Below are 21389 nucleotides of genomic sequence, written 5' to 3'. Positions count from 1 at the left end.
GAAGTATAAGGACACAGGGGCACGGCCTCCTTGGTTTATTACTCGTTGGGTATAGGGGGCGGCGTCCGAACCGGCGCGGAGACCTTGGCTCGGCAAAGGCGGAGGCTATGGGGGCTTCCTGGGGGCCTCCCGGCAGGGTATAGTGCTGTACGCAATGTCGCCGGCCACAGGGGATCTCGTCCACAAGCCCTGCCCGCGTTTTGCTGGCGCGGGCCGTGCCGTCACCGCACGCCAGCGCCCGGCCACCGTTGACCCCGGCTGAAGCCTGGCTCCCGCGCTTCGCTTGCCGGGCAGCCCGGGAGGCTGGCTGGAGCACATTGTGCAGGAAGCACGTGTCCTGCGTTCTGCCTCCGTGAAACCTACGGCTTTCAGAAATTACCGTATTAGCACAGCTGTTTGTTCCCCCCAAATGTCAACTCCCCAAGAGCATCCTGTCCCCCGGATCCAAAAATGCCTGGCCACAGAGGCCCTAGTGATTTGCCGAGTGACTGACTGACCTCCATGAGCTTCCATCTCTGTCTCAGGACCTTTTTACACTCAAAAATTACTAGGATCTCAAGAGGCCTTTGATTGTGGAGAATATATATTTGTTAAGAAATTAAAACAAAAAAATTTTTTTAATATTTATTTGTATATATTTTTACAGACTTTGGGCGGGGGGAGAGATTGATTGAGATTGGTTGTCTCCCGCACACACCCTGACCAGGGGTGGAACCCACAACCTGGATATGTGCTCCGACCGGGAATCAAACTCGCCACCTTCTGGTGTACAGGATGACGGATGCTCCAACCAACGGAGCATGGACCAGAGCAATGTATTAATTCATTTAAAAATAATAAATGTGGAGAGCAGCTACAGTGTTTGGACAGGTTCAAGCCTCGAACTGATGAGAGGGCACAGTCCTCTCCTGGCCACGTGCAAGTCCCAGCTTGGAGGGCAGAGCCCGCCCAGCACAATTATAGCCAAGGGCTGTAGTTGTGAGCTTGAACCTATGGTCCAAACCTGTGGCCCCACGTGCCTGAGTGATGTGGGCTTGATAGCGTTCAGGTGCATGTAGTTGAGTAGGATCGAAACCCACGAGAATGTTGTAAACATCTTGACCACGCCCTTACTTTGCCTCGTGGAATCTGCTATAAAATAAAGACATGGCTCGTAGCCCATGGCGCTGTGTCTCCATCAGAGGAGCAGCGTCCTGCTGAGACCCAGCTCATTCTCTTGTCTGTCTTTTCTCCATCCTTCACCGCCCCCACTCAGGTTCACCCTTGGCCAGCGCGGCACAAATAAACCCATTACAAATTATCTTAAGAGCAATGACCGCGCATATCCTGTAGCTTCAGGAAAACACTGGAGAGAGAGAGAGAGAGAGAGAGAGAGAGAGAGAGAGAGAGAGAGAGAGAGAGAGAGAGAGAGATATGAGAGAAATAGCTCTGAGTGTTGTTATGCAAATAGTCCTGACCTCTGAAAGGTTCCCAGGAACCCTGGGGCCACTCTTTGAGAACCTTTAATTTAGCTTAACCTCCTCCTTTTATATGTAGGAGGAATGAGGTCCAGAGAAGAAATGGTGACAGTTTTGAAGTCAGGAGTCTATTGTTAGCCCAGGGTCATATAATTACGTTTTCCGTGCAAAGCAGACAACATCTCTGTTTAAAAGATAAGACAGCGGAGGCACCGAGAGCCTCAGGAGTCACCTGACCACCACCATCTGATGGTGGACGCCTGCTGTGTCCGGGTTGGTATTCAGAGCCTCCCACCTCTTGTTGGGCCTCTCTCATCTCCTCGTCTACTGATGCCAGGCCTTGTGACCGAGTGGGGGCTAACCGAGCTCAAGGAGTCTGGCAGAGAAGACAAGGATGCATAAATACATAAAAAACATAAATATGGACACAGGGTCGCATTGGACTAGATCAGTGATGGCGAACCTATGACACGCATGTCAGAGGTGACACACAAACTCATTTTTTTGGTTGATTTTTCTTTGTTAAAATGGCATTTAAATATATAAAATAAATATAAAAAATATAAGTCTTTGTTTTACTATGGTTGCAAAGATCAAAAAATTTCTATATGTGACACGGCACCAGAGTTAAGTTAGGGTTTTTCAAAATGCTGACACGCCGAGCTCAAAAGGTTCGCCATCACTGGACTAGATGCTATGTGTGCTGCCCATTCAGTGTGCTGCTCATTGAGGGACAGGGTGTTCCTGAGGCCTGATGCATAAGGGAAAGTCTCCTGGAGGCAGCGAGGAGGCCAGGAAATGAGTGAAGAAAGCAAACCTCCGCGGCTGTCAGCTGGAGCAGCCAGTAGTGGCGGCAGACATGAGTCAGACCCCACCAACTTTATGAGCCAGACAAGAACCCCTATAGACAAACTCAGATGAACCACAGTACATGTTCTGTTCATATTAAGTGACCACATAGCTGACTAGAGATGGCTATAAATGCTAGATAACTAATAAATTAAAAAAAGAAGGCTGGAACCAGATGAGGATAGAATGCAGTTTGAAAGAGAAAAGGAGCCAAACTCACATGAAGGAATGAAGGATTAGAGGATGGTGAAGGTCAAGAAATGTACATGCCTGTGCAATGAAAAAAAGCAAGTACTGTTAATAGACTGTCCAGAAATTCCTATATATGTACAGGCAAACACATAATACATGAATTTACTTAACATTTTTTAAATTGTGGCAAAATACACAAAACATAAAGTTGACTATCCTAACCATGTTTAAGTTCACAGTTCAGTAGTATTATGTATACTCACATTATTATGCAACCAATCTCCAGAACTTTTTCATCTTCTAAAACTGAAACTCTACACCCATTAAACAACTCTCCATGTCCCCCTCCTCCCCTTGGCAATCACCGTTCTACATTCTGTTTCTGAGCCTGGCTACTCTAGGTATCTCATTTAAGTGGAATCATATAGAACTTGCCTTTTTGTGACTGGCTTGTTTCACTTAACATAATATTCTCAAGGTTTATTCATGTTGTAGCAATTCCTTCCATATGTCAATTTCCTTCCTTTTTAAGGTTGAATGCTATTCTATTGTATGAATGTTCAACAATTTGCTGGCTCATATCACATCAATTAATTGTTGTTGTTTTAAGATTTTTAATTGATTATTTATATGTTTTTATTGATTTTAGAGAGAGGAAGGGAAAAGGAGAGGTAGAAACATTAATGATGAGAGAGAATCCTTTGATCAGCTGCCTCCTGCAGGCCCCCACTGGGGATTGAACCTGCAACCCAGGCATGCGCCCTGACCTGAAATAAAAAATGACTTCCTGGTTCATGGGTCGATGCTCAAACACTGAGCCACACAGCTCAGGCTCAATTAGTTTTTGTGTGTGTGGTTTTTAAAAACATATACTTTTATTTTAGTATATGTGCTGTCGAAGAGAGCACAAAACATATACTTTTATTGATTTCATAGAGGAAGGGAGAGGGAGAGAGAGATAGAAACATCAATGATGAGAGAGAATCACTGATCAGCTGCCTCCTGCATTCCCCCTACTGGGGATCCAGCTCGCAACCCAGGCATATGCCCTAGATCGGAATCAAACCTGGGACCCTTCGGTCCACAGGCCAATGCTCTATCCACTGAGCCCAACCGGCTAGGGCTCGTTTAGTTTTCAATATGAATTTTTCACATGTATTATTCTGTAGCCTGTTTTTTGTTTGTTTGTTTTGTTTAATAGTACTACTATGACATCTGTCCACATAAACACTTATATATCTACATTATTTTTAATGGCTATGTAGTATTCCACCACATACTTTTCCTGTGATTTATTTCCGAGAACCCTTTGAGACACATTTAATTTTTTATAATGTATAATAAACAGTGCTGCATATATTTCCTTGCACATGTGTAAGAGTATATCTGTAAAACAAATTTCTAGAAGTACAATGCCTGGGTCAGAGGTTGTATATTTTTCATTTTGGTAGACATTGCCAAAAGATCTTTACAGAGGAACATAGACTTTACACTCCCAACCATGGATGTTAGTGGCAAATTTCAAAAGAGGTTGTTTTTTAAAGCAGGAATAATTTCTCAGAAGGCCTCACACACTGGATATAGAAATGGGAAAGACTTGTTATATTATTTCAGCTCTGATGCTCTATTGTTGTTTACTTGTAATGCATGGGGTCTTATCTTCCTAGCTAGATGTTAAGAGCCTCAAGGGTGGACATAATTTATTATGCCCAACCCCACTTCCACATTAGTTTGGTCCCATGAACTTGCCAGCACTTATTAGATTCATACATGGAAAAATGACAGTTTTTTAAAGTTCAAAATAAAGAGATCTTAAGTCTTCTTTTTTCTTTTCTATTTTTTTTTTTACAATAAACATGTATATTTATTTTAAATCAGTTTGGTACATTCTGTTTTTCTTGTGTAGCTGTTCAAAGTGAAATGCCTGTAGTCACTCAATTCTGACATCAACAATAATAACAGCCACTGATTTATTTTTGAGCATGTACTATGAAACAGGTATTGTCTTAAAATGCTTGGCATGTACCATCTCACTCAAAGATTACCAAATGAGAAAGCTATTACTCTTATCTGTATCTTCAGCGTTTCTCAACCTGTGGGTCGAGACCTCTTTGGTGGTCGAACAACCCTTTCACAGGGGTCGCCTAAGACCACCCTGCATATCAGATATTTACATTATGATTCATAACAGTAGCAACATTACAGTTATGAAGTAGCAACAAAAATAATTTTATGGTTGGGTCACAACATGAGGAACTGTATTTAAAGGGCCAGAAGGTTGAGAACCACTGCATTAGAGGAAAGTGAGGCACAATGAGTTTAAATGACTTGCCCAAGGACATATGTTAAAAATCACAGGTTTCCCAGAGAATTCTAATTTTTTTATTCTGAGGTCTGTGCTTTTCATTTCTGCACCATATTATCATGTCATATAAAATTCAACTTAATCTAATTTACCATCCATGCAATGATCAACCATACCTCTACCACTTTCCATGGAGCTATCTGAGATCTGAATTGGGGGTAAAGTGACTAGATGTTTCCTCATTTGTGTAAGATCCCCGTTTGGGGGATATTATCTTTTAGAAAGTGGTTATTATTTCCAAACATTCCTATTGTTCCCAACTACGGACATATTTATGAAAGAAGATTCTTTCTTAGATAAAAATCATGACTTTATTCAAATTGTAAATTTCACCTGCAAAAGAGAAAGAGCCCTAGAGAAGAATCACACCTATTTTTAGTAAGGCTTACTTGTGAAACCCAAATTTTAGAAAATAACAAAGCATGATAGGATTAAAACTATTTTGAACTTTCATACAATAGTCTTATAAAACTTTAGAACCTGAAAGAGGCTTGGTTATAGTGAAAAATGTTATCATATAAGAAGCAATATCTTTACATGTATGTTTCCTTGGCCATGGAAATAGCATCCATAAGAAAACATGGCATCCATATTCAGTTTTTCACCTGTAAAAGAATCAAGAAATCATACATTTAAAAACAAAAAAAAGGTTTTTTTGGTGCAATCACCCTTCATTAGAATGGAATGATGGTTTAGAGGACTGTTAACTTAGAACCAAAATTCTCACGATATTATCAAGTGCAAAATCTGCTGTAATAGTCTATCCCAGTTGAGTGTGCAGGGTCTATACAGCGCCCCCTGGTGGCTGTAACTAACCGGAACAAACATCCACAAACATCCAAGAGCATACCTTTTTCTTCCTTTTACGGGTAACATTAGATTTATTGCTACTTTTCCAAATAGATCTGAAGGTGTCCGAAGAGATCTGAGGAGTGACTGTAACTTTTAAGACTGGGAGTTTACCTGAGAGGGGGAAGAACATAGTAGTAAATGGATAGGATATCTCACAACTCTCCATTTCATGGACTGAGTCGTAGGCTTCTGAAAGGGACATTATCCCACATTCTTTTTTTTTTTAAAATATTTTGTTTTTATTGATTTTAGAGAGAGAATGGGGAGGGGAAAAGAGAGGGAGAGAGAGAGAGAGAGAGAGAGAGAGAGACATCGATCAGCTGCCTCCTGCATATCCCCACTGGGGATAGAGCAATTAGGGAATGTGCCCTGATGGAATCAAACCAGTGATCTTTCGATGCATGAGATAACACTAAACCAACTGAGCCACACCAGCCAGGGCTCCCACATTCTTATGGGAAACTTTCATCACACTTAATACCCTTTCCCTGTATCTTCTTGATGTGAGCGACCCGTGACAATGTATTTCTGTAATAACTCCCACTAGTCCTCTCTTTTCTTTTCCCACTGTTTATATGTTTTACCTGGTGGTTGTGATAGCCTTCTAACTGGACTTCCTAACTCCAGGTTTCCCAATGCCAAATTCATCCTGGACTCTACTTCCAGTTTAGTCATCTGAAGCGAAATTCTGATCCTGGTATTCATCAGCTCTTTATTTTTAGTGGATCTCTCTTGTTTTTATTTGTCCAGCTTCCATTTTAGCTTTCTTTCTTGAGTTTTCTTTGGGGTTTCACTCCCCTGCCCTTCAGGGGTGAGCACATAACTCAGAGCTGGCCACTTGGTGTATTTCTTCTCCCTGCACAGTGATTGTTAACAGGTGTGCATGTGACTCATTGTGGCCTAATGAAATCAGGAGAAAGGCTCTTTCTTGAGTTTAAACTAGCAGAATGTAAACTTCTGGCTAATGCTACCCAACTTGTCACTGTGTGGGAAGAATTTCCTGAGAATAAGGTCAACACAGATGCAGATCTTCTAGGAGATAGAGGTAGGTAGCATTATTTGAAGCCCTGAATCCAGCTGGACCTATAGCTAGAAACACCCCTGGACTTTTAGTTATATGAGTCAACAAATTTCCTGTTTTTTTAAAAAATATTTTTAAATTGATTTTAGAGAGGAAGGGAGAGGGAGAGAGATAGAAACATCAAGGATGTGAGAGAACATTGATCGGTTGCCTCCTGCATGCCCCCCACTGGGGATTGAGCCTGCAACCCCTGCATGTGCCTGGACCAGGAACTGAACCAAGACCTCCTGGTTCATAAGTCAACGCTCGACCACTGAGTCACACTGGCCAGGCTCAACAAATTTCCTTTTGTACTTAAATCACTTTGAGTTGGTTTTGCATCACTTGAAACCAGGAGTTCTCACTGATTTCCTATAAAGGCCTATGATATCATGATTTATAAGATGACCAAAATATATTTCTCATGTGTATTTGGCTTTAGTTCATGGTTGGGAGCTCCCAGCTCCCCAAACCCTTGGAATTTCCTGAGTAATAAGAGAAATGAGGACAGCTTTTGTTATAATATTTGGCCCCTTGTCCCAGTTCCTAAAAACTGCTTCAGAGCCATAAAGGTGAGATGGTGTCTTGTTATACATAACAAGCCCCTTTCAACCACAACTGAGTTTATATTAATGAGTTGACTTTTGGAAATCCCCTTTAAGAATGGCTGTTGGTTGCCAAAGGAACCAACCATGAACAAAAGGTTGGAACTTTCAGTCCCACCCCCTGACAGAGGATGAACCAATCACCAACAGCCAGTGATTTAACCAACCATATCTCTGTAATAAAGCCTCCATAAGGACCCAAAAGAATGGAGTTCAGAGAGCTTCTAGGATGGGAACCAGGAGGCTTCCACATGCCAGCACCCAGGCCCAACTCCACGTGGACAGAGCTCCTCTGTTTGGAATGTCACCCGAGGTATCATTGTCTGTGTCCTTTAATATCTTTTGTAATAAACTGGCAATCTAGTGAGTAAACTGGTTTCCTGAGTCCAGTGAGGGGCTCTAGCAAATTAATTAAACCCAATGAGGGGGTTCGTCAGAAGCACAGGTGACCACCTGGTCTTACAACTGGCTTCTGTCTTGTGGGGCAGGGCCCTTACCATGTGGAATCCGTCTCCAGGATGCTGTCTCCAGGTAGATAGTGTCAGGGTTGAGTTGAATTGTAGGACACCCAGCTGGTGTGAATAGTACAGCAGTTCGGACTGAGCGGATGTGGACAGGCAGAAGGGACACAAACTGAAAACACTCTACCTGTCTTTCTGGCTCTCAGTGCTTCAAGTATGTCAGCAGCAGCCATTTCTCCCAGGACATTGTTTCCAAGGTCAAGTTCCCTTAAGTGGGCAGAGTATTTGATCAGGCTGATCAAAGAAAATGACAAAACAAAATGGCGTTGTTCCAAGCATGGTTATTCAGAGAAACTCACTCCTGTTATTTTGGACTATGATCTTTCTTCTTAGGTCCTCTTCACCCTCCACCTCCAACCCCCCTTCCAATGATGATGCACTGACCCAGTTTGAAACTAGAGAAATCCTGAATCCAGTTTTTTCCAATTTAATCTCTAGTTTGGATGTCTATTCTAAGTAAGTGGGTAGGATAAGGATTTTTGGTTGCCTTAAATCTTCCATTTATTTATTTATTCATTCATTCATTCAAAAGGTATGGTATAGTATTGTCAGGGCCTCCCAGTCTTATAGATTTTACACAGCAGTAAAGTATTAAAAAACAAACAAACAAAAACTTGGGAGGACTGACAAAGGTCAGTTTGGCAAATTTTAGTATGTCAAATAAATAACAACTCTCACCTAGCAACACTATAAAAGAACAAATATTTTACATGAAATTAGGAAGGCCATAGTCTTGAAATAAAGGATAGTTTTTTTTTTACAAACAAACATGTTTTTATTGATTTTTAGAGAGAGGGAAAGGACGAGATAGAAACATAGATCAGTTGCCTCTTGCACGCCCCCTCCTGGGGATGGAGCCTGCAACCTGGAGATGTGCCCTGACTGGTAATCAAACCAGTGACCTCTTGGTGCATGGATCAACGCTCAATCCACTGAGCCACACCAGCTGGGCTAAAGGGTAGCTTTTTAAATCAAGTTTAGTTTCATGAAAAATGAACACTCTGCCTGTCTTTATTTTTCCAATTTCATTGAGGATTATTGAGCCAACTTGTCTTTGGGAATTTCTGGCATCATGAATGGACATGGAATCTGGGTGAAGGCCTGGGTTACTGGGCAGCTTCTATTTTTTGTCAATCATGTGATCATGAGCAGGCCATGTGCCTCTTCAGCCTCACTTTGCTCATCTCTAAAATTGGCCTGAAAAGGGCTATTCTGTCTATTTCATAACGTTGTGGTGAAAACATAATGCAGCAGTTCCTATGAAAGCATCTTGCAAAATGCAATAGCAAGAATGCTATTATAACGAGTGCATACTTACTACATGCATATTATGTACCTAACATTGCAGGGATAAAAAGGAATTTAACACATGGCCTCTACTCTTGAAAGAAACTGAATAAAACAATTTTGAGTTTTTACCGTGTGCGGGGATATGAAATTTCAGTTAGGGTCAATAAGTGAGTACAAGGCCATACTTTTGCTCTCTGTACACACTTTCTATGATTCTCAGCCAGAATTCAAGGCCAGGGCTGAGTGATCCCGCCAGACTTTCCCTCTTGAAGGTCTTGCTCCCAAGGATACAGTCTGTCTAATCAGGACTTGACCAACTTTGGGTTTCTGAATGGCCTGATTGTGTCCAATTGCTTCATACAAGCTGGGCAAGAACAGGCTTGCTTCAAGGAGGAAGCAGGGATGCACAGAAGGAGGGTGGAGAGCATTGAAGACAAACTTTATAACGCCACAGTTCTGCATCTAGGTCTGATTTCAGAGGCCCTGGGTTTAACCACTACTCCACACAATCTCATGTCAGCTGTGGTTTTATAGAGCATTCACTATGCATCAGATGTGATCATGGCCACCCACATGCCTACGCCCTGTGCCTGGCACAAAGGGCCTTCCCAGGGTATGAGTGCGGCTGAATCCAGCCCAGCTCTGCTGGCCAAGTCCTGGGCCCTGAAACATAGATCTGGGAGGGTAACTTCCTCGGACTCACTGGCAGGAGGTGGTGCCTCTTTTCATTCATCTGCCCAGAGGGGTCCTTTTTTCCAATTTGTATTACGGTGCTAGCTGGTGCAGTAGGCACTGTCTTTAGCAGCCTACATACACAATCCCATTCAACCGTAACACAGTCTCTTGAGTTAGATAATATTATCCCCATTTTTACAAATGAGGAAACAGATACAGGGTAGCTACTTCACTTGCCTAAGCTTATACTGCTAGGAAAGCGTGGAGCGAGAGTGTGAGCCAGGCAGTCTGCTCCAGAAGAACCATGAAGTATGATTCAAATATGCCAAGAAAGTGTTCTAATCCCCAGTGTTCCTCAGTTATTATGCTTTCAAAATGAAAGTGCTCTGCTATTTCCATCCTAAAATTCTTAATATTGAATAAAGGCCCATGAGTTTGCATTTGCACTGGGTCCCCACAAATTCTTTTTTTTAAAAAAACATATTTTTATTGATTTCAGAGAGGAAGGGAGAGGGAGAGAGAGCTAGAAACATCAATGATTAGAGAGAATCATGGATTGGCTGCCTCCTGCATGTCCCACGCTGGGGATCAAGCCCGCAACCCAGGCACATGCCTTGACTGGGAATCGAACCGTGACCTCCTTGTTCGTAGGTCAAAGCTCAACCACGGAGCCCTGCCGGCCAGACTGGGTCCCCACCAATCTGCAGCCCGTTCTGTTGTCATCTGCAGGGTGGCAGAGCAGAAAGCAAAATGACAGTCCGCTATGCCACTTCTGTGAGTGTAGGCCTTCCCTTAGGATCTCAGCCCGAGACCAAGATGGGCTACTGCTTCCCTCCCAGAGAGGGAAAACCTCACTTACACTGTTAGCAACTTGCAGGTAGATAACTCTCCCCATGACTTATCCCAAGCACTAGTTTTGGGAGATGAACAAATAAAATCTCTCAATGTTCTACTCACCGTGTTAAGATCTGAGTGAATTCCAACAAACTGTTTTCTCCATCTTTTCCTTTTCCATCTATGCCATTATCTGCCAAATACAATTTCACTAACCAAGGACCAGCTTCAGTCAAACCTTTAATTTTTTTCTTGATTCCTACGAGAAAATTTGTGTTGTATTATTTTACACAATCGTTCCCCCGTTTACCACAGGTTTTAAAAAACCGTACAGACTTATTTCACTCCTGTGGGTAGATGCATTTTGTAATACAATTAAGGAAATATAAGTAATTTAAGAATTCGTTTTAAAAAAACACTCAGTACATCCTTTGTTCTTCACAACAGCAAGCTCCAAATTGCTCTGAATGAAAGGAAATTTCATTGAAGACTGAGATTGCTTCCTTTACTTTTGCTAAAGAAGAAAATCAAGGTTTCTGGATTTTCTTGATAGAAGGATGAGTTGTCCGCAGATGCTGGGGAAGTGAGAGCTCTTACACGGGGTTCGGTCTTTTAAAAGAGCCTGTAAAGTTGTCACATTTTCTTTGCTCTCGAGAAGGACAAATTCAAAGGCAAAAGAACCATTCTGCCTTCACAGACTGCATGACTGAGGCCAGTGGTTCTAGAGCAGCCGTGGGCAAACTACGGCCCGCGGGCCGGATCCGGCCAGTTTGAAATGAATAAAACTAAAAAAAAAGACCGTACCCTTTTATGTAATGATGTTTACTTTGAATTTATATTAGTTCACACAAACACTCCATCCATGCTTTTGTTCCGGCCCTCCGGTCCAGTTTAAGAACCCATTGTGGCCCTCGAGTCAAAAAGTTTGCCCACCCCTGTTCTAGAGTCTGGTCCACCTTTGTGTAAGGTGTCCGTGTAAGGTGTCCCCCCTTTTGCCACGGGCTTCCTGAGGATCAGACACGTATTGCTGACAACTGCACGTGTTCCCTGGAAGCCACCCCATAGATCCAATATGAACCCTCCCAACTCTGTGCTTCCCGCCACTTGCTCTTTGGTTAATTGCCAAGATCCCCCCTTTGTTCCTGACTTCAGAATCTTCCTTTCCACCCTCACTGAACCCAATACCAGGTGTTGTCAGTTCTCCTCCTAAATACATGTAGACTCCTATCTGTCCAACTCTGCAGCCTCAGCTCTGTGCTTTATCCTCTCTTCCCTGCACTGTTGTAAAATTCTCCACACTCATCTCCCATGATGTCACTGCCTTGCTTCGAAAGCACTGTGGCTCTTCCTTCGCGCACAGGAGAAAGTCTAACTCTTCAAGGGCATTCACGGCTTTGGCCCTGTGGGCCCACCGGCCTTTTCAGCAACATCCCTGTCATTCTCCTCATGACCACTCTGCGGCGGGTGCCACGCCTCCCACATGCCCAGCCCTCCCCACTCGACGCACTCTCACCTCGGACCTTTTATCTGGTGGCTCCCTTTGCCCAGAATGCCCTCTCTTTTCCAGCTGATGAACCTTTTCTCATTCCTCCCAGAGACAGCTCTTTTTCCTACGTGGACCAGCATCCAAAGGTTAAGTATAAATTTTCATGGAACCGGAAGTTCCCCGGAGAAGATTCCTCAGCTCGCCCTTCTTTCTCTGGCCTCTTCTGGGACTGCCAGGATAGGTGGGCATCAGATTGTTTTGCTTAATGACTCCTCAAATGCTCATCTGTGGATGCCAGGTCCCGGTAGGATCTTCTTCTTGAGGTAGATTTTTTTTTAAAGCTTGTTAAAAATAGCTCAACCCCCCCCCCCCCCGCCGCCGCCCCCGCCCTATCAATAAGAAGCATGTGTGATTGCCTGTGTAATTACCAGCAATTTATAAACCAGAACATAATTTTGCATTTGCCTGATTGCAGGTCTTAAGGAAGCAAAGTATAATTAGTGTTGGTTGATTCACACCTCAGACCTTGGAACCTGTCCACAAAGGTTTCCACCGTTTGGTATCACCCCAGGATAAAATCCCAAGTAATTTCAGGGTTATGACCAGTAACTTCCTGGTTTGGAACCAATAAAGTTCTTTTGAAGATTACATCTTGACTTTGGAACTTGACCTTTGAATTCCTTAATGCTGTTGGCATGCCTATGGACTGTGGCTATGATAGAAGCAGTAATGCCTTATTTGGGGGGAAGTGAATTTGCCACATGGGTGGCATTGGTACTCTAGTAAATGTCTAACAATCCCAGGCTGTGGACTGACCGTTTTATGGTTGGATTTTGCTTCCCAGTCCTAAATCCTTAAGAAGGAAGACAACTCTGAGAGCTATGGTGTGGGGCTTGGGCTGGGAAGCAGAGCAGGCGAAGGTGATGGGGCACCCCTGGGTCTTCCAGGAACGTTTGGGGCCTGGGGTGACATGGCAGGACTGGCTGAATGGGGCTCAGGGAAGATAACTGCAGATGATTGTTCCTGATGACCTTGCAGTGACTTCCAGTCCTGAGCCATCTTCTGGCTCTTTATGGGCTGATGGGCCTGTGACTAGGCATAGGCCAAGCCAACGTCACTCACTTGAGTGCTGACACCCTCCAGGCCCAGGGTCCCCAATTCTCATAGAGAGCCCATGGGGCTCAGAGGTGGGCCAGATGGAGTCTAGAAGAGACAGAGAAGCCAGAACAGAAATGGGCCTGGGCCCTGTTTGTTCTGTGGTTGCCATGACAGAGAAAAGGCATCTAGGAGCTTCACTCTGCCTCTGATTTTCTTCACTGAGCAGAAGAAATAAAAAAATAGGCAATCTGATTTTCTTCCACGGTTGAAGCAGTTGTGGTTCTCAAAGTTAAGCCCTGGACTAAGAGCATCAGCATCACGTGGGAACTTGATAGAAAAGCAAATTCTCGAGCCTTAACTCTGAGCTACTGGTTCAGACCTTGATACACAGGGAGAAATCTGTGTTCAGTGGTGCTTTGAGGCAGGACTGACTTGGACAAACAGACGTTTAACTTCTAGAAGCATAGAAATGAATTCCTTGCCTCTTCTAATAACGTATAAATGGCTGCTAAATGTAACGCTGTTGAGTTCTTGTAATTTTGCATTTGGAGGGGACTTATAAAAGGTGTCAGGCTTCTGTGAGTGCTGTGAGTTCATCCTTCCAAGCAGCAGGCCCCAAGCCTGCTGCCCACAAAGGAGGAGCATAAAAATAGTTTGTCTGTTTCCAGTTGGGGCCAAATGGAAACCATCTGGACTCCTTGCCCAGGAGGCTGATGTGTAACAGTTCAAGCTGACCCTTTATTTTGAAACAAGTAGAACTCTTCTACCAAAGGCCAAACCCACCCCCAACCAAAGACCTTATGACTTCAAAAGAATCTATCCCATGTGAGGAGCTGTGTTTACATTTGCTTTGCATGAAAATGGTCTGCTCTTATGAGAAACTGTAAAATAAATATATACTCAATACAAGTTGTTTCTATTGATTTGAGGCACAGGATCCCTTGGGTGACAAAAGACTTTAATGGCTCCCATTGTCTACTGGGTTAAGTCCAACTCTTCACCTGACATGTGAGGGCCTCTTTCATGTGCCCACACCTCCGCCAGGTCACCTCCCCATCCTCTTGTGCCAGCTGCACTGGGCTTGGGGCTTGCCTTGAAAAGGCCTGCCTGCCTCACTAAGGTCTTTCCTCACGTAAGTCCTTTCTTTCTTTCCGCATCAGGTCGGTTCTTGGCTCATTCATAGAAACTTCTCTCCAGTTCTGTACCTGGGGAAGAAGGCCCTTCTCTAAACCCAGGTTCCACGTTTGGCCCTTGGCAGATGCTGCTTTTTGTTGTTGTTTCCTAGGTGTGTATCCTGCTTCTAAACTACACGCTGAGTTGAATTTTGTCTCCTCCCAAAGTCCTAACCCCCAGTTCATCAGCATGTGACCTTATTTGGAAACAGGGTCATGGCAGATATACTTAATCTAAGTCATATCTAGAGTAGAGCAGAGTGGGCCCTAATCCAATGTGACTGGTGTCCTTATAAAAGGGGGACATTTGGACACAGACACACACAAAAGGAGAATGCTAAGGCAAAGACTGGGGTGATTTCAAGCCAAGGATACCAAAGGTTGCCAGCAAAGCTCCAGAAGCTATGAGAGGCCTGGACCCCATTCTCCCTTAGACCCTCCGGGAGGAACCAACCCTGCCAACATCTTGATCTTGACTTCCAGGCTCCAGAACTGTGAGACGTGTGTCTCTATTATTTAAGCCACCTGGTCTCTGGCAGCCCTAGGAAACTAATATACCCCTGAGAGGCAGGAGCACACGTGTGCCCCACCCAGAGCTGGCACATGATAACCATCTTCAGTTGAGGCAGCTACAAGGACCAGAAGGTAAGCTCCTTGGGACAGGAACCAGGGACACCCCTTACTGCATCCCTCACACACCAGCCCAGATGGCCTGGAGGACAGTTTCTTTCATCATTGTGACTGAAAGAGTGACCAGAGGCAGCCAGCAGTTCTTCAAGGCCTCTAACCTCTTGAATTTTTCCACTTGGAGTAATTACTGTAGCAGTAGGTGCTCACAGCCCATGAAAAGAGGAAGTGATTTCATGAAGGAAGTGAGAGGAATAACTGAAACAACAACAAAAATACCTTTTTTTCTCTTCTTCTTCCCTGAAGTAGCTTTCACAGTTCCAGATGACTTGGTCATCTGGTTCAAAGTTGAACTTTCTCTCTGACTGGCTGTATGGGGGGAAAAAAAGATTAAAAAAGAAAGCCTGTTCAAAGATGCACGGATGGGTTTTTGACACACTTAGATATTGGCTCTTGCCTTCACTTTACGAACAATTTGGGCAGAGATATTTCTTAGAAGAGAGAATTATCCCACCCATTGTCAAAATTGCATTCACTTCAGTTCAGTCCTGTCTTTTTCATATTTATTTCCTCAAAGACCTGAGGGGAACAAGCAACCAAGTAGGGTGCCGAGAATTTTCCTGCAAGGCCTCCCCTAGATTCTTCACATCCCACAGCTGCCCTCTGTAAAACAGCTCCAAATCTCTGGGATTTGTAAGAATGTAGCAGAGAGGAACATATTTTTTGAAATATTTTATAAAAAATATTAGTGCATTATCTCTCTGGAGTCATATCAACCTTCTTTTTTTTTTTTTAGATTTTAAAATATTTTATGGTTATATATCTTAACAGATGCCTATGACCTGAATGTTCACCTCAGGCTAAAGGTAATTAGAAAGACTCTCCTAGAGTACAGACCCTTGACCAGAATCGAACCTGGGACCCTTGAGTCCGCAGGCCGACGCTCTATCCACTGAGCCAAAGCGCTCAGGGTTCACCCTTCTTTTTCTGTCTCTTGCACCCTACACCCCATCCATCAGGAAATGGTACCGATGTAGAAGCTGACCTCTCTCTACTACCCTCGTCTCACCTGGGTAGGCACCCCTTACCTGGTTGACAACAGCCTCCCAAAAGGACGCCCTGCCCCTGCCCACCCAGACAGTTTGCCACACAGATGGAGGGGTCCCTCTCAAACCTAAATCCTAACACTCTGCTCCCTCCTAGCTAACAAGGCCCTTGACTCCGGGTCCCTGTTACCACCCCGCTCGCCCCTTGCTGTTCCTTGGGGCCTTGGTGCAGGCCATTCCCTGTGTCTGGAATGCTTTCCCCATTTATCCGCAGGCTCACTCCCTCACTTCTACTGTCTGTACACAAATGCTACCTTTCCTAGGAGACCTACACTCAACCATCTGTTTGAAATCACACCCCACCCATCCTCCTTCCCCAGACTCCCACGCTTGCCTATCTCGCTTGACGTTTTATTTTTTCATGGCAGTTATCACCTTCCAACAAACTGTGGCACAGACATTTGTTCTGCCTTTTAGGAACTGCCTGGCTCCCACCCACCTGCACACAGACACCCATGCAGCACACGCACGGCAAATGCGTTCCCAGCCTCTCCTCTGGGGCAGGCTCTCTGCTTCATGCACTAATGTCTCCCAAGCACCAGTACTTGGCATACACAAGGAGGGACACGATTGAGCACAGACACATTGGGGAAGGAAGGAAGGAAGGAAGGAAGGGAGGGAGGGAGGGAGGGAGGGAGGGAGGGAGGAAAGAAGGAAGGAAGGAAGGAAGGAAGGAAGGAAGGAAGGAAGGAAGGAAGGAAGGAAGGAAGGAAGGAAGGAAGGAAGGAAAGAAGGAAGGGGCATCATTACTAAGATTACATATTACACATTATGACAAGTAATTAAGAAAACAAACTGGTCTTTGGATAGTGAGGCAGTCATGCCTCTTTGTCAGCAACAGAAATCAACTGTGCCTGACTCTGGTGGGAAGGAGAAGTTACTAGGAGGCCTGGGTGTAAGTAGCTCACAGAAGAGGAGAGAAAGCCAAACATTTGGGCCTTACAAAGTGGTGGCCTCAAAACATTATTGCTCTCATAGCACCCAAGGGGAATATTGAAAAGCTACCTGGTACATTTTAAGGTTGGAATTTAAACTTGGTCATCAGAAGTTTTAAAATTTCAAAGGGTGAGATTTCTAGCATCTGTCTTCAGATGCTAGACAGATTTCTGTCTTCATTGATGTTTCTCTCTCTCTCTCTCCCTCTCCCTTCCTCTCTGAAATCAATAAAAAAAAAATTTTTTTTTAAATCCCAAACAACCGCCCTGGCTGGATAGCTCAGTTGGTTGGAGCATCCTCTTGATGTGTCAAGGTTCCCAATCAGGGCCCATACCTAGGTTGTGGTTCAATTCTAGTCAGTGTGTACGGGAGGCAAATGATCGATGTTGCTCTTTCTCTATCCCTTCCCCTCTATCAAATCAATCAATCAATCAATCAATCAATAAATCCCAAACAACTCAAAACATGAGCAAATTCTTCTTTAGTGATTTAAAATTTTACATTATTCTTTTCTTCTTGTGCTTTCGTTTGTATTCACATTCTACTTATTTCACAGAATTTTATATGTGAAAGTCTTCTATAGCACATCCTGTAACACTTCTCCATAATAAAAATGCTACATTTACAAAAATTGAAATTTTAAAAATGTCTGGGATCATAAGGCTCTAAAGTATTAAAAATGTCTTCTGCAATTATTAATCAATTTTTAGAAGCATATGATTGATTAATATAACAAAATGTATTTTATACATTTTGATAAATCCTAATTAAATACAAACATAAAATTTTATTGAATGCCTGTCAATGAGGTAGATGGTGCTGTTTTATATATTTGTCTTTATAATTAACTAGAGGCCCAGGACACGAAATCATGCAAGGGTAGGGTCCTTAGGCCTGGCTGGCAATCAGGGCCAATTGGGGCCTTCCTTCATTCCACGCTGCCCCCTGGTGGTCAGTGCACATCATAACGAGCAATCGAACTCCCAGTCTCCTGGTCAAACTCCTGAGAGGACACTTTGCATATTAGTCTTTTATATATATAGCAAAAGATTCATGTATTCACCAAAGAATATTAATGCTAAAATGAGGCAGACACCCACATCAGTGCTATTTCTATTTTTCATTGTGATAATTGTAAATGCTGGGAAATCTTGTTCATACAGATGGAAGCGGAGTAGGGTTGCCAGATGTAATCTTCCTTACCCACCCCTTCCCTGCCCCAAATACAGGACACCCAGTTCAATTTAAATGTCAGAGAAATAAAGAATAATTATTTTAGTTACTATATCCCAAACATTGCATGGGACATACTTATAATAAATTATTTGTTTTTTTAAATCTATAATTCAAATTTAGCTGGGAAATTCTAGAAGGATTTTTATCATAGCAATATAATTCAATTCTGTGAACACCTGAGTTATAGGCTAAAAATCACATATGGTCGATTGAAAAAAAGGTTTTTAATAACTTGTCAGTTGATAGTGATTATGCCCTCCTCAAATTACATTAAAAGCAAAAATTGGAAGCCACCCAATGTGTAAACAGTGGTTTGCCACTGATCTATTAGAGTCACTCACTTCCTTAACACTTACATTAATAGTTTGAATTGTGTCTGTTGTTGCTCCCTGCGGAAGACGCTCTGCTCAGATACTGGATGGGAGGGAACTGTGCCTTTCTTTGGCAAAGTAAAATGATGATGGTGACCAAGGAAATTAATCACAGGTATCGGATCCTGGAAGTTGAGAATCTGGACATTAAAAGAAATCATCCACACCTTCTCAAACTCACCCTACTGGAAGTTCCCAGGTATCCCGTGTCCTAGTGCACTGGGGGTGCTATGACAAGATCCCGTAGACTGGTGGCTTAGCAACAACAAACATTTCCTCCTCACGGTCTCCCAGCACCGGCAGATTCAGTGTCCGGTGAGAGCTTGCTTCCCGGTTCACAGGCAGCTGTGTTCTCGCTATAACCTCACATGGCAGAAGGGGGAGGGAGCTCTCTGGGGTCTCTTTTATAAGGACATGAATCCCATTCAGGAGGGCTCTGCTCTCATGACCTTAGCACCTCCCCAAAGCTCCACCTCCTAATACCATCATCTTGAGAATCAGGATTTCAACATGTGAATTTTGGGTGGACACAACAGTATGTAACACCTTTGTTTCAAGACAAGGGTTGTAAGGGACCAGAACCGGGGCAGCTCCGGGGGTCTGGCAGGATGAGCTAAAGCACAGGTTGTTGTTGGTGGGGTACCAGGTTCCTTGGCTCAAGAATCACATTTTAGGGTGGCAAAGTCCAGCTGGTGGAACTTGGGTCCCATACCCACTGTGGTCAGGAGAGATGGCTGGTAATAGACACAATCATTTCTTGCCCCCCCCCTTTTCCATTTATGGCTAATCCTGTTGGCAAAGAAGTAAAATCAAGATGGGCAAACTAATTTGCCTGAGTGGAGGTGTATTAATGCAGCTCTCAAGTAGAAGGCACTTTTACTCAGTGCTGCTGTGTACGTTTCTGCTATGGACAGAAAGTTTGAGTCCTCTCAGAATTCATATGTTTAATGCCCAGATGGCTGTATTTGGAGATGGGGCTAAGGGGGAGTAAAAGACTTTCTTCTACTCTCAACGTCCTTTTGGCTGGTCTAATAATCAAATAGACATGAGACAAATTAGCAAGAGAAAATAACCAAATTTAATCACATACGTATGTATAGGAACCCCACATACATGAGGGGTTCAAAGACAGAAAGGAATAATGAGATCTGTATGACACTCTGAGCTAAGGATCACCTTGAGGCTTCAGAGGGAAGGAAGGTCATTGCAGGACAAGAAGAAGAGCAGATGTTCAGTAATTAGTCGTTTGTCCTGCCCTAGAGATAGGTCAAACAAAGGTTATCTCTAAAAATCTCTTATTTTGGGCAAGGCCCCTAATTCAAATTCTTCTAGGTAGTTAAGATGGGGTAGAAGTTTCTTTTGAGTCTACAATGTCTTGGTGGCCTTTGGTTCAAAACAATTTACATACCAGATACATCTTGGGGTGACTCATTCTGAACCCCCACTGTCCTCTTAGGACAGGGATGGAAACCCTGTTTCTGCCAAGGGCCATTTGGGTATTTATAACATCATTGGCAGGCCATTCTTAATTGTCAACTTAAAAATTAGCCTGCCCTATTTGGTCAAACATTTACTTAACTCACCCCTAATGCCTCGGCAGGGCCAGACCAAATGATTTTGTGGGCCTTGTACGGCCTGCTGGTCGGAGGTTCCCCACCCCTATCTTAGGAAGTAATTAAGGTTTAAATGAGGTCGTAAAGGTGGGTCCCTGATCAGATGGAATTAGTGTCCTTATTGGAGAGATACCAGAGAGTGCTGCGTGTGTGCATGTGCATGTGTGTGCGTGCACATGTGTGCATGTGCGTGTATGTGCACACGCATGTGTGTGTGTACATAGAAAGGCCATGTGAGGACACAGCAAGAGGGCGGCCAGCTGTAAGCCAGGAAGAGAGCTCTTAATAGGAACTGAATCAGCTGGCACGTTGAGCTGGGACTGGCAGCCTCCTGAGCTGTGAGAAAGTAAGTGTGTTCTTTAACCACCCGCCTGTGGTATTTTGTTATGGCAGCCGAGCAGACTGACACAGTTACCCAGAAGAATGCAGACGAGCTGAAATGCACTGGATGCACTAAACAAAAATTAAGGTTCTAGTGAATGTCAATGTTAGAGCCTGTCACAGTCAGCCTTAGAGGAAGAGAAGGACCTAGACGTGTACTTGGGGTGGGTTTTGTTGTTGCGACTGCTAAGATCCTGAGTAATGAGAGGAACTTACAAGAGGTTCTGTGTGCCGACCACTGACCTCAGGGCACGGCTCAGCGGGAGCGGTGTGCACCCTGTCCAGGCTGCCCTGAAAAATGACAGGGCAGGCGCTCTCTGTGGTCAGCTCTGACCCTGGCTTTTGTGGCTCTCAGGGAAAACAAATCCAGAACCCCTAAGACTAAGCCTTAATGCCCCTTTCAGCAGAAAACCAGTTGGAACAACCAGAATAGATCTTCACATTTCTTCCCTGCATCCTGTCACGTAAAAAAAAATCCTTACTAAAGGATATGTTTCTATATATACATTAGAGGCCCAATGCACGAAATTCATGCAAGAGTAGGCCTTCCTTCCCCCGGTTGCCGGCACCGGCTTCCCTCTGGCACCCAGGACTCAGGCTTCCCTTGCAGCCCTGGCTTCGTCTGAAAGGTCATCCGGAAGGACATCCGGTCTCATAAGCATA

At 43.9% G+C, this 21389-nt stretch overlaps 1 protein-coding gene across 1 annotated transcript in view; it reads right to left on the bottom strand.

Moving 5' to 3' along the window:
- Positions 1-5329: 5329 nt before the first annotated feature.
- Positions 5330-21389, bottom strand: part of LOC102418932 — an 18102-nt gene continuing 2042 nt past the window's right edge. The window contains exons 2-6 of the mRNA XM_023749378.1: positions 15363-15452; positions 10824-10959; positions 8029-8135; positions 5714-5826; positions 5330-5468 (exon numbers count right to left, since the gene is read on the bottom strand). Of these exons, the coding sequence (XP_023605146.1) occupies positions 5457-5468; positions 5714-5826; positions 8029-8135; positions 10824-10959; positions 15363-15452 (458 nt within the window). The 3' untranslated portion in view covers positions 5330-5456. The remainder of the gene's footprint in view (positions 5469-5713; positions 5827-8028; positions 8136-10823; positions 10960-15362; positions 15453-21389) is intronic.

Source organism: Myotis lucifugus, unplaced genomic scaffold, assembly GCF_000147115.1.
Source record: "Myotis lucifugus unplaced genomic scaffold, Myoluc2.0 scaffold_8, whole genome shotgun sequence".
In the NCBI taxonomy this organism is placed as follows: domain Eukaryota; kingdom Metazoa; phylum Chordata; class Mammalia; order Chiroptera; family Vespertilionidae; genus Myotis; species Myotis lucifugus.
Note: the sequence above shows the minus strand (reverse complement) of the source record. Positions and strands in the feature narration are given on the sequence as shown.